A 24000-nucleotide genomic window follows, 5' to 3' on the forward strand; every position below is an offset into this window, starting at 1 on the left:
CCAGAATGCCCGGCAGCGACTCAGTTTTAACAGTAAACCTTCTCCCTAACCCGACTCCTTCCAGATGTTGCCAACGCCGACAAGGCGGCAGGAAAGTTTAGAAGATACAAGATCATCTTCACTCCTCAGAAGGTATTCCCTGCTCTGATTTATGTTGGTTTGAGTTCTGATCAGATTGATTAACGAATGTTCCCGTTGACCCTCGCCTGGTCCAGTTCTACGCGTGTGAGGCCGTTCTGGAGGAGCAGGGCATCTTCGGTGGTGAGCGTCCAAACCTACTCAGACAAGTGGTGAAAATATATATTTTCAAATATATATATATATTATAAATATTATATAAACAACCTCCTGTCTTCGCCGCCCACAGACGTGACGACTGACGAGTGGTCTTTCTATCTGCTTCCTCTCGACGATGACATCATCAGTCTGGAGCTGCCGGAGTTCTTTCAAGACAACTTCCTGGTAAATAATTCAAACTAAACTAAAAACTCATTATTCAGCCAGTTAAGAGATCATATTGATAACCGATTAACCGTTCAAGTAATTTATTTTATGAGTGATTCATTGTTTCCAGCTTTTATAATGTGAATATTACTGTTATTAAAGGTAAACTCAATATATTTTTGAGTTTTGGACTCTTGGGATTTCTGATCAGGATGTTTCTTACTTTTTTTCTGACTTTTTAATCCAAAATGATGGCAAATTAATAACTAGTTAAAATAATCAATAAAATAATTGCCCAAATTTATCCAAATGGCTTGTTTTAAACAACCTTCCTGCACTTAATGCCTACACTCCATTATACAGTTCATCAGTAGTTCTGTACTGTTGTTATGAGTTACATATAGTATATAATTATAATTTAATAAAATAAAATGAGGATTCTGATGCAAATGAGAGCTGCTTTCTGATTATGATTTAATACATAAATATCAGAAAATTGTGGAGGAATAAAAGGTGAGGAAATTGGGATGAGTTGATCTTTTGTATCGGAGAGTAAAATGTTGTAACGCGTCACACAGGCGGGCGATCAGCGCTGGGTGAGGACGGCTGGCAGCGCTCTGCACCTCCTCCACTCCCTCTACGGGCCCTTCTCCAAGGTCTACGGGATCGGACGGTGCTCCAAGGTGCAGTACCACCTACGTCCTCTAATGTAACGCTCTTTAGCCCCTTATTGTCTTTAAGCCGAGTAGATATTTTACACTTGTGCACTTGTCCGTCCATCCACCAGATGGCGTACGAGTCGTGGAGAGAGCAGGTGGAGGAGGGAGAGCAGAAAGCTCGACGAGCTGAAATAGGAAAAGTTTTTCTCATCGACAGAGGTGAGAAGATGTTTGTCCTTAAGGTGCAAATACGTGAGATCCAGAGCATTAATATAGCATTTACAACGTTTACTGAGATAATACATCAAGAGAGAAGTAGGACCATTTTCTCATAGACTTCTATACAACCAGAGAGGAGTCGCCCCCTGGTGGCCAGCAGAGAGAAGTAGGACCATTTTCTCATAGACTTCTATACAACCAGAGAGGAGTCGCCCCCTGGTGGCCAGCACAGAGAATGCCCACTTCTTATATCCACGGTTGAGAGGCTCTGGATCTCGTACACGCCACCTTAAATCTGGGTGATGATGCGTGTTGAAGTGATCTTTCGTCTTTCCTCCTTCACGTTGTCTTCGTGTTGCAGACGTGGACTTCGTCACTCCTCTGTGCTCACAAGTGGTCTACGAGGGACTCGTGGATGACATATTCAGGATCAAATGTGGTGGGTTTCAAAGCAGCTCATGTACACTTGACTGTTGTGGCCAAAAGTGAGACTTTATGATGGTTATTAATTGATTTTTAGGGACAAAATATACAATTAAATGATTAATTATGGAGTCAATAATAATAGAAATAGTGTTAATTCTGTTTTCCTGTTGAATTAAAGCTCCCTGTTGTGTTCTTGCAGGATGTGTGGAGTTTGGATCTGATGTTACTTTCAACAAAAGTACTAAAGTCATGCTGAACTCTCAGGACAAGGTAGGCCGCCGCTCACGTCCGACGTTTGTTCATCATCACGTCCGACTCTCCGTAAAATCCCGTTTAAACTCTCGCAGGTCTTCAATGAAATCCGAAACGAGCATTTCTCCAACGTCTTCGGCTTCCTCAGTCAGAAAGCCAGGAATCTCCAGACGGCGTACGATGTGAGTGAAGAGCTTCGTTCTCACTCGTTTGGACTCAAAGCTGACAGAGTTTTGATTATCTTTATGTATTTATGACCTCCACAGAAGCGTCGGGGGATGGACATCCAGCAGATGAAGACGTTCGTGTCGGAGGAACTGAAAGGGTTGAAGCACGAACACCGGCTGCTCAGCCTACGTGAGTGTCGCCGCGGTAACGCAGCGTTTACGGGGGTCACGTTGATGCCGGTGTTTAGCTGAAGATCTCCTCTTTCAGACATCGGTGCCAGCGAGTCGATGATGAAGAAGAAGACGAAGCAGGATTTCCAGGAGCTGTTGAAGACGGAACACTGTGAGAAAACGTTACTGTCCGTGTGTCAGATCGAGATTTGACTTTCCTGGTTGTTAAAGGGGCAGTTTGAGTCTTTGAAGTGGGCTGGTAGGAGATCAGTGTTAGTCACAGTAGAGTTTGATTGACAGACGATTCATCACATGGTTCTGTGGAACAAACCATCAGGTGGGTCGGGTTAGGGGAGCAGCAAAGCACGTTTAATGTCAGGAAATCAAGTTATCCATGTTCTCTTTAAAGCCACAGAACTCCTTTGACAAGAACTGTAGCTTCAATCGGCTCGTTTGTGTTATTGTCATGTTTTAAAGGCTCAGTTAAGATTCACACAATAACACAAACACACCATCTGTTGAAGGCAGCTGAAGAGCAGCAACTCCCGTAGTTCAGTGAGGTAGAATCACCGGTTTTGTCAAAGGAGTCTGGTGACTTTGGAGAGAGCAGAGAAGTAAAGCTCCGAACATATCGTAAATCTAGCGTGAGTTTATACTGATGTTTACTCCTGTGTTGGACATAAGCTCCTCCTCCAGCTACACTTAAAAACATCCGATCTCTGCCTTGAACGTCGTCACACGATGAGTTCACCTCGTTGTTGATTCGAATCCTGACAAAGTCTTGTTTTCTGCTCCAGCTTTACTCGAAGGATTTGAAATCCGTGAAAGCATTTTGTTCATCGAGGAGCACATGAACCGACAGGTGCGTTCAAACGAGCGTCCGATGACGACACCAATAATCATCAATAATAATAAAGATCAATAATCATCTTTACTTCTTTTTCAAGGTGTCCATGATAGAAAGTCTGAGGCTGCTTTGTCTTCTGTCCATCACTGAGAACGGTGAGCCGTCTCAACGTGACTTTCATGAATTCATTCATTCTCACGTCGTATTAACGACTGTGTGTTTTTCTTTTTGCAGGACTTTTGCCCAAAGATTACCGCTCGTTAAAAGCACAGTTTCTGAAGGTGAGATTCAACGTGATCAACGGAGACGGAAATGCAACATTATTGACGTTCAAAATGATCTTTTAAATGTAATTAATGCCACAATTCATAACGGGATCAAACAGTTATTTGTCTCTTGCCGTTGACTACCGTACGTATTTTTACCAGTTTATTTCTTTTCCTCTCCATACATTTTGTTGTTTTATTAGCGGTTATCGAATAACAAGAAAGACTAAAGTTAATTGGCGTGTTGACCCGCCTCCCATCTCATCTTCCTGTTTCCAGGAGGGATGAAATGCTCGCTTGCAACATTCAACAGAGATGATATTTTAATATTGTTTTTTTTTAATTATTATTCACTGTATGGTGTCCTTGAGTGATCAGAAAGGCATCTATAAATAAAATGTATTATTTTTATTATAAGGAAGTTTCATTTATTTATAGAGAACATTTAAAAGTGTGTTTGTAAAACAACAATGCGATAGATATTTGATGGTTCACTCCGTTTATAATAACACATTTTATTCCCAGGTGTCTTTCTGAGCGCTCAAGGGAATAATGGAAAGTACAAAACAACCAATAAGTTAAGATTAGACAGTGCACTTTAAATCAGGGAGAGAAAGCACTCTTACAGTGAGTGTAGATTTAAAAAGCTTCTTCCATCCTCAGCTCTGGTTTAAATAGATGTGTTTAATCTCTGCTGGCCTCCATCAGAGCTACGGGGTCGACCACCTGCTGACCTTCGCCAACCTGAGGCAGCTGGGTCTGCTGGTGGAGCAGCAGCCGGGCGAAACGCTGACCGTCATGGAGAGCAAAGTGGGCAAGCTGGTCAACGACAGGACCGCAGGTGGACCGCCATGTTTTTACCTTTACGTCTTAATCTCTCCGTATTTCATCCTTCCTGCTTAAAGCAACGCTTTCAGGCCAAAGACCCCTAAAAGCTTAATGAGACCTGGTGGAGGGACCCCCTATCACATATCATAAAGTTCCTTATTAAACCAATGATAATGTGTAGAGCAGCCTATAGTTCATGTATTACAGTACTTTGTAATGATGGATGTAAACAATGCTAACATTAAAATAATAATTGTTGACAGATTCATATTCAAACTTTAATTTGCTTTATAAAGGTTGTATTCATGTTAAGGTGTATTTTTGGACATCAATTTGAAATTTTTGGAAGAAAAAAGTTTTGGATCAAATAATTTCGGGGACCCCCTGCAGTAACTGTGCGGACCCTCTAGGGGTCTCGGACCCCCTGTTGAAGATCTCTGGCTTATAGCAGTCTTTGCAGATGAAAAGTAGTTTTTTAAAATAATTCTGGCATAATTACATGGTTTTTATACTTTGTTCATAAATATGCATGGTCTCTATCAAATAAACCAATAAAATAAAATAAAATGTATTTCATGTTCCAGGGAAGCTGACGGACGCCTTCTCTTCTCTCGCAAAGAAGAGTCATTTCAGAGCTCTGAGCAGGAAGCTCAACCTGGTAATCCATCATTTACGATCTGTCATTTATGTATTTTTGTATTAGTCTATTATGGTAGTTTGCATATTGATGCTTTTATTTGCACTATTCTAAAGGGTTATTATCTTATCTTATGTCACAGCGTAGCGATGTGTGTGTACGTTATTAAGCGTGGTATTTTTGTGTGAAGGTGCCAAAGTCCGATGAAGAGTACGACCTGCGAGTCCCCCGAGACATGGCCTACATCTTCAGCGGCGCCTACGTGCCTCTGAGCTGCAAACTCATCGAGCAGGCGAGTAAATGGACAGGTTCCCTTCGTTCCACGGGGTCTCCCTTCCACTCAACGAGGGGCCGTTCTTCTCTGTTTCATGGCGTGTAGGTGTTGGAGCGAGACGGCTGGACGGGCCTCGAGGAAGTCACCCGGCTGCTGAACGGACACGAGTTCGCCGTCACAGGTGAGATCTGGATCCTCAGTGTGCCAGACAAACACGAAAGGCATCGCAATGATAATAATAATGAATGTGTACAGCATCTTTCTCACAAATAATACAGCACAAATAAAGGGAGATCCGTGGAGGGAAGCCACATCCTTTTGTGTTTGCTTTTTTTCCCATCAGGCAGCAACGGAGCCGACCCGAGAGCAAAGCAGGACGCCCAGCGCATCGTCCTGGTCATGTTCCTCGGAGGATGCACCTTCTCTGAGATCTCCGCTCTGCGTTTCCTCGGCAGAGAGCGAGGTAAAGGCCGGAGTTTTAGCGTTTCTCTCTGATCGAAACGTTGCTTTTCTGATGATCGACGATCGCAAAGCAGAAACATCCATACGTATCATAGGCTTGACATGCTTTTATTTTGAAAGTCACATCACAATAAGAATTCAGTTTTACACCCTTCTGTTTGTCTATTTTGGGATTATAAAGATAAATGTTTATTAAAACTGTTTACAGTCAGTAGCTATGCTGTGAAGAATATGAAACATAGGAAATTAGCAGTAACGCTTTATTATACTGCTCTTTAATTTCATAATAAAGCAAATAAAAGCTCTACATCAAGTATGACACATTTAGCCCTATAAAAGAAAAACTCATACCACTTAAGGATTAATAGGAATACATTTGATTTGTAATTACAGGTTATAAGTTCATCGTGGTAACGACTGCGATCACGAACAGTTCGAGGCTCCTGGAAGCGTTGCTAGGAAACCGAGTATGAAGACTGTGAAGACAGAAACGGAGAGACATTCCTGCAGCCACTTGTCATGACTTCCTCCAACACGCTGACGTTACAGACGGGAAATGTTCACCGCTGGTCTGACAGTGCAACTGTAAAAAAACAACTGTATAAAGTGAATAAATGTTTTTATGGCATTGGTTGTTTGCTTATATTTTGGGGTTTCGGTGCTGCAGAGCTGGAACGCAAAGTATATTCACTCAAGAACTTTAATATTTCCCTTCTACGCAACATTCAACTTCTGATTGTCTTTTGTACTTTTTACTGCAGCTTTAGTTACATTTCTGATTACAGTTGTTCATCCCCTTCCTGTCCAGAGAAGAAAAACGCGTATCTCCAGATGTGTTGATGAAGTGTTCCTCTGTGAGTTGAGGGAAAATTGGATCAGCTGGGAAATGCAATCATCACAAAGGGCTGTTTTTCTTTTCTTTTTTTAGGGAGGTGTGGTTCTCACAGGACAAATTATTTTATAGAATATGATGCAATGGTGTAGATTAAAATTAAAAAACAGTATATAAAGGAGTTAAAACGCATTAAAATATATATATTATATAATTATATATATAATCATTATTTTTTTACTTTTTGAATGCAGGACTTTTACTTTGGTAAAGGGTCTGAACGTTTCATCCATCACTAGTCTTCAGTCTAAAATGAAACAAGAGCGTTTATTTAATTTAAATGAAACAGGAGGGCTTCTGTTCCATGAAGTGTCAAACTGAACGTTCCACACCCAACATCAACCTAGCGTGTTTGTTTTCTACCACGAGTTTTCCGTCTATGGGCGGGTTACTCTGGCTCACAGTCGGCGAACCCCGCCGGCGGCGCGCCTCGGTTTAACACAGCGTGCGCTCCCGACGCAACGAGCCAATCAGAGCGCAGAACGCCTCCGTACACGTATTTTGAAACTGGTGTCCAAACGGACCGCTGCGCGAGGAGGAGGAGGACCGGGAGAGAGACATAGAGAGGGAGGGGGTGACCAGTTCTGGCTGTTTTTAACACTGTTAACCCGCGACAGAGTGGAAGTAAATGATGAGAAAGAGGTAAAAGAAACTTTTTACAATGTTGTTAAACGTTAAACAACGTTAATGTCCGCTAAACGAGACGACAGAGTGACGTTAGCTCACTGTTGATGTAACTAGCTCGCTAAGCTAACGCTGGCTAACGCCAACGGCTGCTGGCTCGGTGTGGATCCTCTGCGTGTGTAGTTTAGGTTAAATGTGTGCGTTGTGTGTCCGTGTCCGCAGCGAAGTGCTCGCCGCGGAGGCCGTGTCGTGCCTGAATAAAGCGCTGTGCCACCTGAAGGACATCTGGGAGGAGATCGGGATCCCCGAGGACCAGAGACTGCAGAGGACCAACGTCGTCAAGAACCACATTAAGGTCTTCTTCTTCTTCTTCTGCTGCTTCTGTAGAAGAAGATGTAAAGTTAATGATACCTAAACCTGCTGCCCTCTCGGGTTCAGCAAACATGTGAGGTTATAATAAACCGGTTAGGTGAGATTTTTTTACATAACAATAGCAGAGTTTATAATTTTGGGGTTGGGACCATCACAACATGGTTTCTTACCGGTTATGACGTCACATGCAAGGTGTAAAGTCAAGAATCATGAATATAGACTGGGGAGAAAAATACAATAAATACAAAATATGTCTTTTTGATGGTGAAAGAGCTGCACAGGTTTGAGTAGGGATGTGCAAACTAGTCCTCGTACTGGATTTATTTAGGCTGATGTTGATACGGAAACATACTTGGGACCCAGGTACTTTTTCCAGTGTATAAATACATGTGTAATAGCGAACTATTAATAGTGCACTTTGCTTATCGGCTGTCACACACACACAGACACCAGAGTATCTCTGCTGCACTAACATGTATTAACCAGGAGCTCGTTTTGTTGTGGGATTGTATCTCAGTAATGTGACCGGTGTTCGTCCGTTAGAAGTTTGGTTAAACTTACTGTTACATCTTCAACCTGAAGGGCATTCATAGTTAATCAGCAGTCAGAGAAAAGGCTCATTTATTACACGGATGTGTGGATGATTCCTTCGTTGTCTGTGTGGATTATTGCTGTTGTTTTTGTGATGCTGGATGAAGAATCAGCCGGTTTTAGCTTTCTTCACGTTGACTTCCTGTTTGTTTTAGGATTCATTTTAAGGCTCTTCCTGGACTAGACTACACTTTGGACCTTTTTAATCCCTTATGAACCTTCAGGTTGTTTGAGATCCTCGGGCAGTGGTCTTATGACTCTTCTCGTCTCGGATGGAAACTAAAGGGTAGACTCTGAACCACCTGCAGCCCGAGGAAACAAGGCTCTTTTAATAAAGAGTCTTTTTTTCTAAAAACCTGCTTTTATCAGAAATCAAATCATGATTTTATTTAATCTGAGTTGTCTGCTTATTTTATTGTGTTTTGTTTATTATTTTGATCTTCCTGCTTTATTTTCGCTCTGTGAATTGCTTTGTACTTTGCTCTGTGAATAATGTTTATTATTATGTTTATTATATCCAACGTTCCCTTTTGATATTTACTAAAACATGTCTTCATTTAAAGTAACCGTGTGAGAACAAGGACCTTTCTGGGGAAAACAATGTAATAATGTTCATATTTCATGTTTTCTCCAGTTGAGTTGAAGTACTCTGTGCAGACAACAGTAGCACTAATGAACTAGTACAGATAATAGGAAAGCAAAGATGTAATCCTGTAAATGATCTGTCGCTGGATTCTGTTGTCCATTTCAATCTTCTACACACATCCGTCTACATAATGCTGATGTTATTTTCTTCTCTCTGTCTACCAGAGTTTACTAGAGATGATGATTAAAGAGGAGGAATCTCTGAGAAAGAGGCTCCTAAGCAGCATTCAGACATGCAGGACACAAATGGAGAAACTCTACCTGGAACTTCAGCTGCCCGTGTTTGAGGTAACAAACATCTTCATGTTACAGCAGCAGCAGAGTGAACAAACTCTTGTTAAACTATGTTTAATTAACGATCCTATAAAACGGTTATTTGTGTGTTCAGGAGGAGACCGGCATCAGCATGCTGCAGCAAGAGAAGAACATCCGCACGCAGATGGAGGCTCTGGTGATGGAGAAGACTCGGCGGATGCAGCAGCTGAAGGCTCTGCTGGATCAGGACCAGGACCTGTGTGACATCCTGTGCTCCGGGCCCTACGGCATCGCTGCAGACTCCGTCCCCACGCCGGAGCAGCTGGAGAGCTTCAGCCAGCACGTCGCCAACCAGAACGCCGAGAAGGTGGGAGCTCGCGTCGTTGCCTCGCTTACGAAAAAGCTGCGTTTCCTCTCGGGAACCGGGTTCAAACGGGCACGCACCGTACTGTAAAATGTTTGTTTGTGCACCACAATGCTGGTGTCGAGCCCCTTTTTCATGGTTTTCAGCAGCTCATCTGGACTGCAGGAATCAGGTTCTGGATTAACTTCTAACTCAAATAGCTGGTTGGGTATCTGTGACGAAGTGGGCCGATCTATTCCATTCTATGTTCATATACTATATACTAGGGCTTTTACAGGGCAGATAACCATTCTTACTAATCTAGGAGGCCGATCACCAATATTTAAAATAATTATTTTTGTGGTCGTTTTCTTGATTTCTGATTCTGAATTTTGACAATTTCATACTACACTCAGATGCTTATATATAAGAATACGTCATCTGGCATATAAAATAACAAATGGTGCGTCGCTGTCGTGGTTTTCCAGGTGAAGCGTTACGCAGAGTTCATGGACCTCAAGAGGCAGATCATCTTGTACATGGGGGAGCTGGACCACGTCCCCGAGACCAGCTTCGAGAAGGACGTGGTCTGTGAGGACGAGGACTCTTTTTGCCTTTCAAGAGACAACATCACGTCCCTCAAACTGCTCGTTTGTCAGGTAAGATGCTTTTTACAAGGCTGCGTTTAGTGTAACGTTGAGCTCTACGGGGATAAAGGAACGTAGCGTTTTCCTCTTTCATAAAAATAAATAACTGCTCATGTTTTTCTTTGCATTTATAGCAGAAACACTGGGCTGATGTTTGGTGTTTAACATACAGTCCAGTCAAATATGTATAATAAGTGATCCAGTACTGTTACTGAATGAGCTGATGCGTAGAGTTGAGGTTGAACAGCTGCTTCTTGTTGGTGTCACGCTGATGTCAGCTGGAGGAACGTAAGGCGGAGAACGAGGCGAGGTGCGAGGCTCACCGGGAGAAGATCCAGCGGTTGTGGGACCGGCTGCAGGTTCCCCAGGAGGAGAGGGAGGCCTTCAACGAGCACATGGTCACATCCAGGAAGAGGAACCTGGAAGCCGTGAGATGATTACAGTTTCACCTCCTGATTCATGGATTTGTATTTTTCTTCTTCTGTTCTGTTTATTCATGGTCACTTTCCACTTCCTCAGTTACGAGCAGAAGTCCAGCGTCTGGAGGAGCTCAAACTGCTCAACATCTGCAACGTCACCGACGCCATCCGCTCCGAGATCGCCGTGTTCTGGGAGAAGTGCTTCTTCAGCGGTGACCAGCGGCAGGCGTTCACTCCTTATTTCAGCGGTGGGTTCTTCTGTGTGACGTTGTCCCGATGGGAGCAATGCTGCAGTTTACAAAACATGCTGAGACTGTCCTCGACTCTTTGTAGAGGACTTCACTGAGGAGCTGTTGAGTCTGCACGACGCTGAGATCCAGCGCTTGAAGCAGCACCACGAGGACCACAAGGAGCTTTTCGACGGCGTTCACCAGTGGGAAGACAGCTGGAGGCTCTTCCTGCAGCTGGAGGTGAGTTTACTCTGACGGGGAGAGGAAGTAGCAGCAAACCTGTCAACCCAGCTGAAGGTCAGAACCCACTGACCCGTCGCTAAGTCACGGTAACGTTAGCTCTGGCAGTTGGAGGTAGTATCAGGAGGGGGCGGGGCTTAGCGAAGGGTCAGTTGTAGCCTATTAATAACATTTACTGTAATATGAACGTTGGTCAATAATGGCTCAGTCTGGTGGAAAATAGTAAAAGAATAGAAAACATGATTTTATGCTGTAATTGTGGTTTCAACGCTTATTCAAGGAGCTGAGGTTCAAATGTCAAAGTTCTAAGAAAAAATGTTTAGCATTAACAGCCAAAATGATTTAAACATTTAAAGGGTTGGGTCATAATGTCTGTTTCATCCTCTGAATCCCAGAAAAAGGCCACAGACCCGACCAGATTCACCAACCGAGGAGGGAACCTCCTCAAAGAGGAGAAGCAGAGGTCTGATCTGCACAAAAGCCTGCCGAAGGTACGACATGATCATGTATCTGCCTGTTGTATCAACTCAGGTACTTTCTGAGCCTGTGACGGTAACTCACGTGTGTTTTTCAGCTTGAAAAGAAGTTAAAAGCCCAGATCGACGCGTGGGAAAGCGAACAGGGTCGTGAGTTTCTGGTGAACGGCCAGAAGTTTCTGGCGTACGTGGAGGAGCAGTGGGAGGAGCACCGGGTGGAGAAGGAGAAGGAGAAACAAGAGCGGGTAAAGCAGCCGCCCTGTTGTGTTGGAGGCTTACATGCATGTGTGTGTGCTGGGAAACGTGTCGACACGTGTGTCTGAACTCCCGACAGCATCTGAAGAAGAGCAGACAGACGGAGGAGGACATGTTGTACGGGACGGCGGTGCGGACTCCCACCAAGCGCCGACTCCTCGGCACGCCGACCCCCAACAAATCCCGAAAGGTGCTAAAAACCAGCTCACATTTAGAGTGACAGTCTGTCCGGCACTAACCCCCCCCTCTCTCCTCAGTTTAACGGCACTTCCAGCATCTCTAGCGGCACAGCTAACAGCACCAGCCGCTCCGTCTACGGCGCCACGGTCTGCCGCTCGCCACGCCCGCCTCTCTCTGCAAACAAGGTGCGGCTTCACTTTCAGCATGCAGCCAACTCTTCTTTTCTCTGGGGTTCATCTGCTGCTTCATTGTTTGGGTTGGAAAATGTTCCTCCAAGTCCACGGTGATGTCTTTAAATTGAGAAAAGAAAATCACATCTCTGCCATGATAACGAGCTTTTTGATGTCATTTTCCCGAGTATCCCGATAATGGAAATTCACCACGATCATGTTATTGTGAGTGTTTTTATCGTTCCATCTCGACTGGGAGACCCTGATTCATCATGTAACTGTAAAAACTGATGGCTGATATCTGGTCCCACTTACCTGATGTGTGCCCCCCCAGGGTTCAGCACCACGGACCCCGGGTGGCTGTAAACCCCCCAACCCCCGCCTGCAGGGCTGTGACAAGGAGAACGAGGCCCAGCTGAAGGGCCCCCCCCCTCTGAGTGGTGCGTTGCTGACCCCCGCTAGTCCACAGCGTACCTTCAGCATGGCCTCTGTTGCCAGCACATATTCAGAGTTTGTGGTAATTTACTCTTTTTGCCTCTAATCTACTTTCTCTGCTTTTTGTTCTCCCTCTCATTTCTGTGCAATAACAACATTCCAACGTACGTTAGCGGATCACAGATGCTGATGATGTACATTTATATTTTAGAGGGACTTGGTCAACACTGAATCTGCTCAGTCAAGGTGTGTTTGAGTCCTAAGAACCTGTGTGATTCTGACTAATCCCGTTTTAATGCAGTACTTAGTGGCATGCCTCTAATGAAGAGCAACATGTTGCTTTAGCTTCAACGTGCACAGTCAGCGTTCAGACCGACATCAGGCCAGGCTGAGTCACACGGAACACGCTGGAAAGGAGTTATTGATCGTGAGTTAACCCACCAGGTGTGTGTGACGACCAGTGTTGGGTGTAACGCGTTACTTTGTAACGCGTTACTGTAATCAGATTACTTTTTCAAGTAACTAGTAGTGTAAGGCATTACTCTACTGAAAATAGTAATAATATTACAATTTTCCGGGCTCGTTACTTGCGTTACATTTGTGGGCACAAGTGGGCCGAGTTCGGCCGTGTTCAGCAGTCTGTTTCCCGGCTGGTTTGCGTGCTGCGCGTGTGTGCGTTTCGCGTTCGACCGAGAGTCCGCCTGTGTGGACTCGCGTGGGGCTGGGCTGGCCGCTGTTTGACCGATGTCCGAGGGCTTTTCACCATGGTCTGGTGGCATCAGGGCCGCGAGTTCGGCTGGGTTCTTGTGTCTATTTAACGTCTGGATTCCCCGCGACGCGTCCGAGGGTCTACGGGTCTTTGGCGGAGCCGAAGCCCGGCTTCGCGGAGGTCAATTGTGTCTTTGCGCGGACCTGGAGCGGCCGGAGCTGGACTGAGCTGCACGGACTTTTCGCCCGGGTCTGAGGGCACGGGTCCCGACATTCCGGCCCGGTTCGATTGCCTGTATAGGGGCAGGATACTAGTTAAAAAAGTAACTAGTAATATAACTAGTTACTTTCTCCAGAGAGTAATATAGTAGTGTAAGGCATTACTATTTTTGAGAGTAATATGTAATCTGTAATATATTACTTTTTAAAGTAACTAGCCCCAACACTGGTGACGACACACAACTCCATGCTGGGTGATGTTGAGCCACTTTCAACCTTTTCTTTTATTAAGTTTGTACTGGAAAACTGTTTTACAGTCATTGAGAAGACATGAGAAAACATTCAGATGTCCAGGATTAATATATTAAAAATGTCAACTTTTATTTTGAAGAGAACGAACTAAAAACGCCGTTATGTTCAGGATCATATTCATGTTGGAGTGGTAGTTTAGGGAGCAGAGTCTGCTTTTTGATCAATTTGCCATAATTAATTAGCACTTGAGTTCATAGATGAGTTGCCGTTAAAGGAGACTTCCACAGAGAGGAAGGCGTTCCGTCACACCGACTCGATGATCCCTGAACATGAGAACCGGTCTGGGACTCTGCCGGGGCTCCAGTCGGTCTGAACGTCGCCTTTAATCCCACAAACGCTCCTCGCAGCCTACACACCTCCGACCAATCACTGCTGCTACGTCTGTCTGAGTGAGAATAACAGTGCAATGTAGCACGCCGTTTCACATTTGTCTTTATTTTGATCTATTAACCATCTATCTAGTTGTCTGTCCTTCTACCTGTATAGATATATCTCTATATAGACAGATAAATGGAGGAATCTGAGTCAAAGTGAACCGTGGAGGTTCAGGGAAAATGGCTCCAAAAGAGCTTCATGAGAATGACTTGATGATGCTGATGAACATTCTCATGTTCGGAGTCTAAAACGGCATCGGTCCGTCTGTTTCCTCTCTAACTCCGTCGCAGCGCGTCCTCTCTCGGCCGTTTGCCGATTCAACGTCTGCTTCTTGTCTCCTCAGCGAGACCTGTCCAAGGCCTCCAACGCCAAGATCCAGCACGACATCCTGAACTCCACCAGCACCAACCTTTGACCTCTCCACCCTGAAGGGGCCGCGAGGTTCTGATCTCCTGCCAAACGCATCCGAGCCTTTTCACTTCCCTCCGGTTTCGTGTGTAAATGAAGGTAATAATATATTAAGTGTTCGGTGGGCGAGGACTCCGTTGTTGGTCCATCACTGTCTGAAGAGGAAGAATGTGTTTGTATCAGAAGTTAAACTAACACTACTTTGGCTCTCTAAATTTTGACATTTGTTGAGATGCAATAAATGTTTGCATTTTGTACTGCACAATATATATTTTTTAAACAAACACTTTTTGCTTTTTGACGATATGCAATCTGGGGTTACAGGCCGAATGTGTTATGAATACTTTGCACTTTGTTTTTCTTTGTTTTTGTTTTTTTGAAAATATATTGCAGCGCATTGTAGAATGTATCACACACGGTGACACTGTTCCACCCAAACGTGTTTTTATACATGTATGTATCTGTGTACATATTTCTGTATCCGCTCTTCATTGTAACTCCTGTTTGACAAAGATGCTAGTTGTTCAAACAGGCCGTAGAGACTGTTGTTATTGTTCTTATTAAACTACACATATCGGTGCTGCAAAAACAGTTAGACTGTAGATAAATCACATGAATTCAATACACTATCATGGCTGATTTGCAAAAGCTTGTCAAAACATATAATAAATGCATTTTCACTTGGAAAGCAACGTATTTGTTAAGATTCACAATTTTTCCTTCAAAAATATATATAAATTGGATTATATACTTCTTTTTATACGTGTGTGTGTATAAATATAAGATCCTAATGTGCACGATGAATGTAAAGATATGCAAAGATGGATCTCTTAAGTTCACTAACTTTTGTGATAAACCAGGAACATGTGGAGTTAGAAACTGGCACAAATACTTTAGTACGTATGGAAGCCCATTGTTTGCCACTGTCGTATAAATTATTATTATTACTTAGTTCCTCAAAATATGAGTTAGTGTAGTATGTCATATTGAATTACTAAGTCATTATTTTGAGAAAGTTTCTCATTATTTTGAAAAAGTTTCTCATTATAGATAAAGTTTCTCATTATTTTGAAAAAGTTTCTCATTATAGATAAAGTTTCTCATTATTTTAAAATACTAAGTCATTATTTTGATAAAGTTTCTTTTTATTTTTGAAAGTTTCTCATTATTTGGAAAAGTTTCTCAGTATTTCGAAAAAGTTTCTCATTGTTTTGAAAAAGTTTCTCATTATTTTCTGACATACAGACAGTCTACTTCTACTTGAGTACAGACTGTCTGTAGTACTTCTACTTGAGTACAGACTGTCTGTAGTACTTCTACTTGAGTACAGACTGTCTGTAGTACTTCTACTTGAGTACAGACTGTCTGTACTTTTGACACCTCTGCCTTTTCTGGCTTTGGATTTTGTGACGGTCGCGGATTTTATTTTGAAGGATACGCGCCGGAAGTCCGCCTGCCGTAAAGGAAGTAGCCGCGTGTGTGTGTGTGACCGACGGGTCAGTCCGCTGCCGTGTTACCCGAGTAACCGACCAGTACTAACGGTTAATTAGTACTAATAGCTGCGTCATGTCCGGGGCGCTCGCGCGGCTGCTCTTCTACCCGACGTTGGCCTACAACGTTGCCATGGAGAAGCTGACGTCGAGACGCTGGTTCGACCGAGTGGACGACACCGTGATCCTGGGAGCGCTGCCGTTCCGGTCCCTCACCAAACAGGTGAGCCCTCCTCTCCCGGTCCGCGTGGCTCGGAGTACTACCGAGTACTAATACCACACTGTGGGAGTACAAGTACAACTCCAGCTCAATGCACTTCAGGTACCACACGTAAAAAAGGTCGTAAGTCAAGTAAAAGTCATGTATTTTCCTACATTTAATATGGTGTTTTTATTTGTATTAATATTGCTGCTGCTTTAATGTGTATGTTACATTTCACTGTTTAAAGTTGTACTATACTGTTTGGTAGTTATTAAGTAATTAAAATACATCAAATCATGTTTGTCCCCTGGAATAATTACATTTGTATAGTTGTATTATTGTTGTCTGGAAGAACATCAGGAGAGATATTTTTAGACATTAATTAAACACATTTGTAGATTCTGAGTGATTTCATAGATGAGAAAGTGATGATATGAACTATTATAGATTTAAATTGGATTTTTTTATTTTTCCACTTTGCAAAAATCCTTTTGTGAAGAGTTTTTTTTAAATACTTTTATTTCCCTTAAGAAGTTTATCGTGGAGATGGAGATACGTGGTTTTCACCGGAAACTGTAATCTGGGAAAGTACCTAAAGCTGTCACACAAATGTAGTAACAAATACTAAATATATACCTCTGAGATGTAGTGGAGTACAAGTACCTCAAATGTGCCCATAGCAACTGTTTCCAAGGAGACCTGATAGTAATAACCAGGTAAACTGCTCAGAGTTAATGTTATTGTTGTTATAAACTCAACGTCATTGTGAAAGTGTTTGTTAAACAGATGAAAACAGGAAGTGACCTTCATCGTTAAATCATCGTTAATGAGGTCTGATGGTTGTTGTTGTTTCAGCTGGTAGAAACAGAGAACGTCCGAGGCGTCATCACCATGAACGAGGAGTACGAGACCAAATACTTCTGCAACTCAGCCGAGGTGAGTTCATTTGTTTTTATGTTGAACAGAAGATTTAAAGGGGCCGGCGACGTGACGTCCAGAAAACAGTTCAGCTGTCGTCATGTGACCGACGGACAGTCTAATTATAACATGATGATTAAGATGAAGTTTTAAGTGTTTATGTTTGACCTTTGTCTTGTGTTTCTGTCAGGTGATGTAAATCAGCTGAACTGTTGCTAATTGCTAATGAAACAAATAGTCATGTGATCAATTAGTGAGTCGGCTGAAAATGAACCGTTTTTAGGGTTTGAGTCATTTTTCAAATCTTCTTAAATGTCGGTATTTGTTGTTTTTTATTCTTTGTCATGTGTGATATTTATGATTGACATTAATGGGACGTCTGGTTTAATCTGATGTGTTCGATGCCCCCCGGCAGGAGTGGCGTGCGGCCGGCGTGGAGCAGCTGCGGCTGACCACGGTGGACCTGATCGGCGTGCCGAGTCTGGAGAAGCTGTGCCGAGGCGTGGAGTTCGCCCTGCGGCACCGGGAGCAAGGCAGCAGCGTGTACGTGCACTGCAAGGCCGGACGCTGCCGCAGCGCCACGCTGGCGGCCGCCTACCTCATCAGGGTCGGTACAGGGCTGTGGAGGGGGGCGGGGCATATGGGGGACAAGGCTGTGACATCACACTCTTCTGCCCACAGTTACACTGCTGGACTCCGGAGGAGGCCTGTCGCAAGCTGGCGTCCGTCCGGCCGCACATCCTGGTGCGCTCCGCTCAGCTGGAGATGCTGAGGAGGTACTACCAGCAGGTGTGTGATCAGGCCGGCTGAGGACCTGGACCTGGACCTGGACCTGGACCCAGACCCAGATCAGCTGCTGGACTCAGAATGTACACCCACCTGAAGACGAGGCCAAACTACTATAACATGTTGTTGTTTTCTGTTCTGGGAAGCTGAACATTTTCAGTTGTGAATTTTCTTCTTCTTTTTTTAAAATAACCATTTTCATAAAATTGTAAAACAATCCTTGAACTTCCTGACCGGCTGAAACACCTAAAGGAAAAAAGACATAACAAATATCCCAACTGTCCCTGTTGGGATTCTGTAACCCGGGAACGATTTTCAATCATCAGCTTTTTCCCACAATGCAACGCTGATGGTGCCGCTGAATAAAATGTGTGTTTATGCTGCTTTTATTTTCTACGTCCAGTTATTACTGATACATGAGTGTTTATTTGCATTAGTTGTAGTGATTAAAACGTCTGAGGTACTAGTACCTTGAGTGAAGTACTAGTACCTGAAAGAGTATTGCCAGCTTATCATCAATATTTCAGATGTATAATTTACTTGTATATTTATTTGTTAGTTTAAAAAAAAAATATATATATATAGATTGTTGGGTAAAATGTGTCTTCAATGATTTCAAACTTTTAAGAAAAGACAAACAATTTTTTTATACTTTGTTTTCAATATATTTTACTGGTAATACTTGAGAGGAGGAGGGCAAAAAGACAGAAAAAGTAGAGAGATGTTTCAGATGCAAACATTTTTAAAGCAAAAAAAAATGTCATGGTTCCTTTTCGTAAAATCTGAGGATTTATCACGTATCTTTAAAATAATTCTCCTTTTTTTAAACACCTTTGTCATGGTTTGCACGGTTGCGGTACTTTTCCTTGCGACAGGGTATTTTAAAAGTATTTTAATGAAGTAAAAGGGCTGAATACTTCCTCCGACGTGCTTCTGTCCCAGCAGCACTTCTCCTCCGGCCCGCCAGGTGGCGACCGCCCGCTCATAGTCGCGTCTCTCTGCCCCGAAGAGGAGAAGGCTATAAAACAAACATGGCGGCGTCGTTCGCACGGTTCGTCCGCGGAGGACTTGGAAGGACTTATAACCGTAAGTTGACTAGAAACGCCTTTTATTTCATCCTGGCCGTCTGGCGCAGCCGTTTATTTACTTATTTGTACATTTTATCGCCACTAAAAACAACTCTGTGTTGTTGTTCAACCGTCAGACGTGTCAGCTTTGACCTTCGAGCTAGCTAATGCTAACGCTAGCCCGAGTTGAATCACACTCGGTTTGCGTCGTTTTATCCGACAGACGAGTTCATTAACGCAACATTGACGTAACCAAGGGTTACGGCGGGATGCTCTTGACCTGATGCTCACATTGTTGCCGCTCCTCTGTAGATCCGTGGCGTGTTTATAATATATATTATAATATATATTTATTATTTACTCCTGTTTTATCTTCACCAGTTGCGAGGACTTCATGTCTCCTCCAGCAGCAAACCAGGCTGCAGAGCTCCACCACCGAAACCAGCCGTGAGTACTGTCTGCCTGTCTGTATGCCTGTCTGTCTGCATGCCTGTCTGTCTGCATGCCTGTCTGGCTGCCTGCCTGTCTGGCTGCCTGCCTGTCTGTCTGCCTGCCTGATGCTGCAGGAGAGCAGTGCAGGAAGAAGTACTCATGTGTTAATCAATGTTAAAAAACACAATTAGTTACATAATTGTCATCTGAAGGGAAAAAAACATTATTATTATTGTTATAGGAAAACCCGTTTTTGTATAAAATGAAATTATCAGAGCAACAGGGTTATTTCTGCCTCCATGAGATGCAGCGGGTCCCATCCTGATCGATCCACCTGCTTTGAACTGGTGCGATCTGAATGAGTGTATGGTTGAAGACATATGTACAGTCAGTGGTGTCTAGATTTATTTTTTACAAGAGACGGCTGTTTTCTTCGGGATAGAGAGGAGGTGAAATCTGTGAAATCCTTCAAATGCCTTTCTGTTTCCCCCCAAACCTGCGACACCCCTCTGATTTAAATCAGTACCGCGTGGCAAACATCTATTTCTGTCTATTCTGTTTCATCTATTAAAACCGCATGTCATTGGGTTGGCATTTCACATGATTATTGAGAAAGCACTCATTAAAACGGGATAAGAAAACAAATTGATTTCCGTCCCCCGTAAACCGCTTGATGTGCTGCCGGGGAGCTTTGTGAAGGTATCGCTCACTTAAGTGGTTTTCAAGGACCAGATTTATGAATCCCAAGCTGTGATGATCCATTAGAGACACTGGGTCAGGATGGTTGAACCCAGATCGACAGGAGAGCGCTGCTTCCTTCTAAACCTCCCCCTGTCCTTCACGCAGCCACCATCAGGCCCAAAGATGCCGTCACCCACAGCCAGCTGGCGGCGTTCGGCGAGTACGTGGCTGAGATGATGCCCAAATACATCCAGCAGGTCCAGGTGAGTCCAGAAGAGGGTCCCGCATCACTTCAGTGAGGTTTTCACTTTATTTAGTTTAGTCAAATTACTGCTAAATTACCGAAACTTCATCAAGCAACAAGCAGCTCGGATAAAAGGATCCAAGCTTTCTAGATGTAACGTGTCAAGCAGAGGGAACGTGTGTGTAATATTGTGTGTGTCTGTGTCTGTGTCTGTGTGTGTGTGTGTGTAGGTGACCTGTTACAACGAGCTGGAGGTGATGATCCACCCTGACGGAGTGATCCCTGTGCTGACCTTCCTGAGGGATCACACCAACGCCCAGTTCAGAAACATGATCGACCTGACGGCCGTCGACATCCCGACGCGGGAGAACCGCTTCGAGGTAGCTGACATAAACACACAGATACACACACACACACACACACACACACACACTAGAGCATGACACGGGAGTGGATTTTCACTCCCGTCCCATCCCACTCCCAGAGAAAAAATCCCATCCCATCCCAATCCCGGGCCCTTTTGGTTGTTTAACACGGCTGAAAATCATCATCTATTAATGGCGTTCCCGCTCCTGCCCGCTCCCGTTGATTTTTATTCCCATCCCGTCCCAATCACGGGATTAATAAAACTTTGACTCCCATCCCGCGGGAATCCCACGGGAATCACGTGACCTGCGGGAATTCCCGAAAAATGTCATGCTCTAACACACACACATACACACACACACTATAGACACATCATGTCCTAATGTTGACAATGCCAAGACTGATAAAACTGTAATTTTAGTTTAACTCCATATTCAATCTTTTGCCACTTTTATCTGAAATAAAGCACATGTTTATTTTAGGCGAACACGTGAGCACTAAAAAATGTGAAAAGATAATTTGTGTCGAGTCAGAGTTTGGTAAACCTGTAGTTTAGTGGCTTTGCACTTCCAGGATGTTTTGGTAAAAAATAATCACAGAAAATCAGAAGAACTCGTCTTTGAAACACGGAACGAATATTCTTCTTATTGAACAAACCAATCTGATTCAAAAGCATGTCTTTATTCACTCACAAATAAACTGTGTGTGTGTGTGTGTGTGTGTGTGTGTGTGTGTGTGTGTGTGTGTGTGTGTGTGTGTGTGTGTGTGTGTGTGTGTGTGTGTGTGTGTGTGTGTGTGTGTGTGTGTGTGTGTGTGTGTGTGTGTGTGTGTGTGTGTGTTGACAGATTGTGTACAACCTGATGTCGCTGCGTTTCAACTCTCGTCTCCGCGTGAAGACGTACACGGATGAGTTGACTCCGGTGGACTCGGCGGTCCCGGTCCACATGGCCGCCAACTGGTACGAGCGGGAGGTGAGTCAGTCTGTCATTAATAACGCTGTGTGTGTGTTTAGATCCCGCTGGGAGTAAAAGTGTGTGTGTGTGTGTTTGTGCAGGTGTGGGACATGTTCGGCGTGTTCTTTGCCAACCACCCAGACCTGAGGCGTATTCTGACGGACTACGGCTTCGAGGGTCACCCCTTCAGGAAGGACTTCCCTCTCTCAGGATACGTCGAGGTACTTGGCATTATGGATGTACTTGTGTTGGCAGGAAGTCAGTATGAAGGACAGGAAGTCAGTATGATGGACAGGAAGTCAGTGTGATGGACAGGAAGTCGGCTGTTCCCAGACACTCATGGGGTGCAGTCGAATAGTCTTTTTTGCTTAGGAAGGTTCCTAACAAAAGAAGTGACCCGGAAGTAAACAAGTGGCCGCCATGATAAGAGCTGTTCGGATTCTCTAAATGCAAAGGAAAGGAGCTCCAATGCTTCCTTTCAGAGCTCCTTTAGCATAGGATGCAACGGACCTTCCTATGCGAAAGGAAAGGAGATTACGCCGACCCACAATTCTTTGCGAGAGCAACATTTAAAGTGCCGCACACCTCGGCCGTTCATGAAAACAAACGATATGTGCATTTACATATTTAACAATGACTTTCATGCAGACATATAGTAATTGGAATAGTGATAATAAATGTGTGGACAGTGATAATAATTGAATGTTTTTTTTTTTTATTTCAATCATGTTACAATGTTTGACAAAAACGAAACTAAAACCACAAATGAAACGTAAATAAAGCAACGGTCAAAGAGAAAGGAGGAGCTGCTGGACCTGAAGCTGGTCAGTGAACCAGCTGTTGATAAAACCAACATGTGGAGAAGTGGACGATGCGCTTTTTGTAGTCCATTATTGTAGTTTATCCAGTGCAGACGCACGTCAATCGCCGGTGCCGATCATCAGCTGTCAATCATCAGCGGCCGCGTTATAATGACGTAGCTTAGTGAAAGTCCGGTCGGATTCTCTGAGCACCGCGGTCGACTTTTCCTAAATCCTTTTGAGTTCTCCTATCGCCTTTCCTTAACCCCGTGACCTTTTCCCCAGAGGTCAAGGAATAGGAGATAGGAATAGGAGTTAGGACCTTATTTTTTGACTATTCGACTGCACCCCCGACCTCACACACATGAGATCCAGCGATTTTTAGACCTGATAATTCATCCAAGGATCCCACAAACCTTTTGAAATTCTTGATTTCCTTGAAACGATGTGACTTTCTGTCTGTCTGTGGACGAACACGTCCTGTTTCCCCTGAAAGCGTGTGAATGGACTGTCCGTCTCCGCCTGCAGGTGCGCTACGATGACGAGCTGAAGCGTGTGGTGGCGGAGCCCGTCGAGCTGTCGCAGGAGTTCAGGAAGTTCGACCTGAACACGCCGTGGGAGGTGTTCCCCGCCTACCGGGAGCCCAAGGAGGCGGCGCCCAAACTGGAGGCGGGCGACGCCGCCCCGGAGAACAAATGATGTCCCGTCTGACCGTCTGTTAACCTGTCTGTCTGTTAGCGGCGTCTGGAGACTCGCGGCAGCCTCAACGAACCCACCTGAAATATTTATGTAAATAAAAGTACAAACAAACAACCTTTAAAAGAGTTTTTTGTGGAGATCTTCTTTTGTGCAACACGACGACATTTCAACTATCAAGATTCCATCAATGTTAAATAAATATTAAGTTATAAGAGGAAATGTCTTTATAACAAGTTAATATTTCATTAACACGAGAAAACAAGCTTTGTTATAATAACAAGACAACTAACGATAACAGAATAAATAAATTACAACATGGCCGCTCTCGGCTTCCGTTCAGTCAAATAATTAACTACAAATATATTCCAGAGAGAAACCCGAGCTGTCGGGTAAATGTCACGAAGAAAAGACGGTACAAGTACCTCCAGTTTGTAGTAAATGTACTTGGTTACGGTCCAACTCTGAAGTAAACATGAGTGTTGAGGGGAGAACTGGGTCCTTGTGGGTCCAGGTTCCCGTTATTGATCCGGTATCCACCTCAGATTAGCAGAGCACCACCCGGCCAACACGCACTGGCACCCCAACCTAACACACCCAGCAGGTGCATGCTGGGTGTGGCTAACATGCTACGTGCTAAAATGCTCATGGTGGATCCTCTTGGTGTGTCAGAGCTCTCGGATTGTGGACTGGTTCTACTGGGACAGAGAAGTGGACTGGTTTTATTTTGCTGTGGGAATGGATGACCAGAGAAGGTGAACCTGGACCAGCGAAGGTGAACCTGGACCAGAGAAGGTGAACCTGGACCAGACTGAGGACTTGAGACTCCAGACAGGTGAGTCCAGCGCTTTATTGCGTGTTTGGTTGAGTTTGTTTCTTCATGTTGCTTTGAGGTTTTATTCTGCTGTCGATTCTTC

The 24000-nt window shown here is 44.0% G+C and overlaps 4 protein-coding genes across 8 annotated transcripts in view; all 4 read left to right on the forward strand.

Moving 5' to 3' along the window:
- Positions 1–6280, forward strand: part of vps33b (VPS33B late endosome and lysosome associated) — an 8370-nt gene extending 2090 nt beyond the window's left edge. Inside the window, exons 5-23 of the mRNA XM_084010820.1 lie at positions 65–132; positions 216–261; positions 368–462; positions 1023–1127; positions 1232–1322; positions 1684–1761; positions 1948–2018; positions 2096–2182; positions 2267–2357; positions 2436–2510; positions 3136–3200; positions 3286–3340; positions 3420–3466; positions 4160–4292; positions 4864–4937; positions 5107–5208; positions 5296–5371; positions 5534–5653; positions 6046–6280. Of these exons, the coding sequence (XP_083866946.1) occupies positions 65–132; positions 216–261; positions 368–462; positions 1023–1127; positions 1232–1322; positions 1684–1761; positions 1948–2018; positions 2096–2182; positions 2267–2357; positions 2436–2510; positions 3136–3200; positions 3286–3340; positions 3420–3466; positions 4160–4292; positions 4864–4937; positions 5107–5208; positions 5296–5371; positions 5534–5653; positions 6046–6125 (1559 nt within the window). The 3' untranslated portion in view covers positions 6126–6280. The remainder of the gene's footprint in view (positions 1–64; positions 133–215; positions 262–367; positions 463–1022; positions 1128–1231; positions 1323–1683; positions 1762–1947; positions 2019–2095; positions 2183–2266; positions 2358–2435; positions 2511–3135; positions 3201–3285; positions 3341–3419; positions 3467–4159; positions 4293–4863; positions 4938–5106; positions 5209–5295; positions 5372–5533; positions 5654–6045) is intronic.
- A 775-nt stretch (positions 6281–7055) lies between these two features.
- On the forward strand, positions 7056–15140 carry prc1b (protein regulator of cytokinesis 1b). 5 transcript variants are annotated; one of them, XR_014597248.1, is made up of 15 exons: positions 7056–7186; positions 7391–7523; positions 8942–9064; positions 9165–9398; positions 9863–10033; positions 10300–10449; positions 10541–10688; positions 10774–10910; positions 11306–11401; positions 11485–11631; positions 11721–11831; positions 11899–12006; positions 12326–12431; positions 12600–12672; positions 14384–14409. XR_014597248.1 is itself a non-coding variant. In XM_084010833.1 (15 exons), the coding sequence occupies exons 1-15, from the start codon at positions 7173–7175 to the stop codon at positions 14430–14432; spliced, it is 1839 nt and encodes a 612-aa protein (XP_083866959.1). In that variant the 5' UTR covers positions 7056–7172; the 3' UTR covers positions 14433–15140. The 5 variants fall into 5 exon arrangements, 4 of the variants coding, with proteins under 4 accessions (XP_083866959.1, XP_083866962.1, XP_083866960.1 ...); XM_084010833.1 differs by having other exon boundaries at positions 12326–12508; positions 12638–12672; positions 14384–15140; XM_084010836.1 differs by having other exon boundaries at positions 12638–12672; positions 14384–15140.
- Positions 15141–15910: 770 nt separating this feature from the next.
- Positions 15911–18174, forward strand: ptpmt1 (protein tyrosine phosphatase mitochondrial 1). Its single transcript, XM_084011116.1, has 4 exons — positions 15911–16161; positions 16996–17076; positions 17474–17665; positions 17740–18174. Exons 1-4 carry the CDS (start codon positions 16015–16017, stop codon positions 17866–17868), a joined length of 549 nt encoding a protein of 182 aa, XP_083867242.1. The 5' UTR covers positions 15911–16014; the 3' UTR covers positions 17869–18174.
- A 662-nt stretch (positions 18175–18836) lies between these two features.
- Positions 18837–23211, forward strand: ndufs3 (NADH:ubiquinone oxidoreductase core subunit S3). The gene is made up of 7 exons (XM_084011070.1): positions 18837–18930; positions 19293–19358; positions 20190–20287; positions 20499–20648; positions 21480–21605; positions 21689–21808; positions 22916–23211. Exons 1-7 carry the CDS (start codon positions 18876–18878, stop codon positions 23084–23086), a joined length of 786 nt encoding a protein of 261 aa, XP_083867196.1. The 5' UTR covers positions 18837–18875; the 3' UTR covers positions 23087–23211.
- Positions 23212–24000: the final 789 nt, after the last annotated feature.

Source organism: Eutrigla gurnardus, assembly GCF_963514095.1.
Source record: "Eutrigla gurnardus genome assembly, chromosome: 1".
Lineage (NCBI taxonomy): Eukaryota > Metazoa > Chordata > Actinopteri > Perciformes > Triglidae > Eutrigla > Eutrigla gurnardus.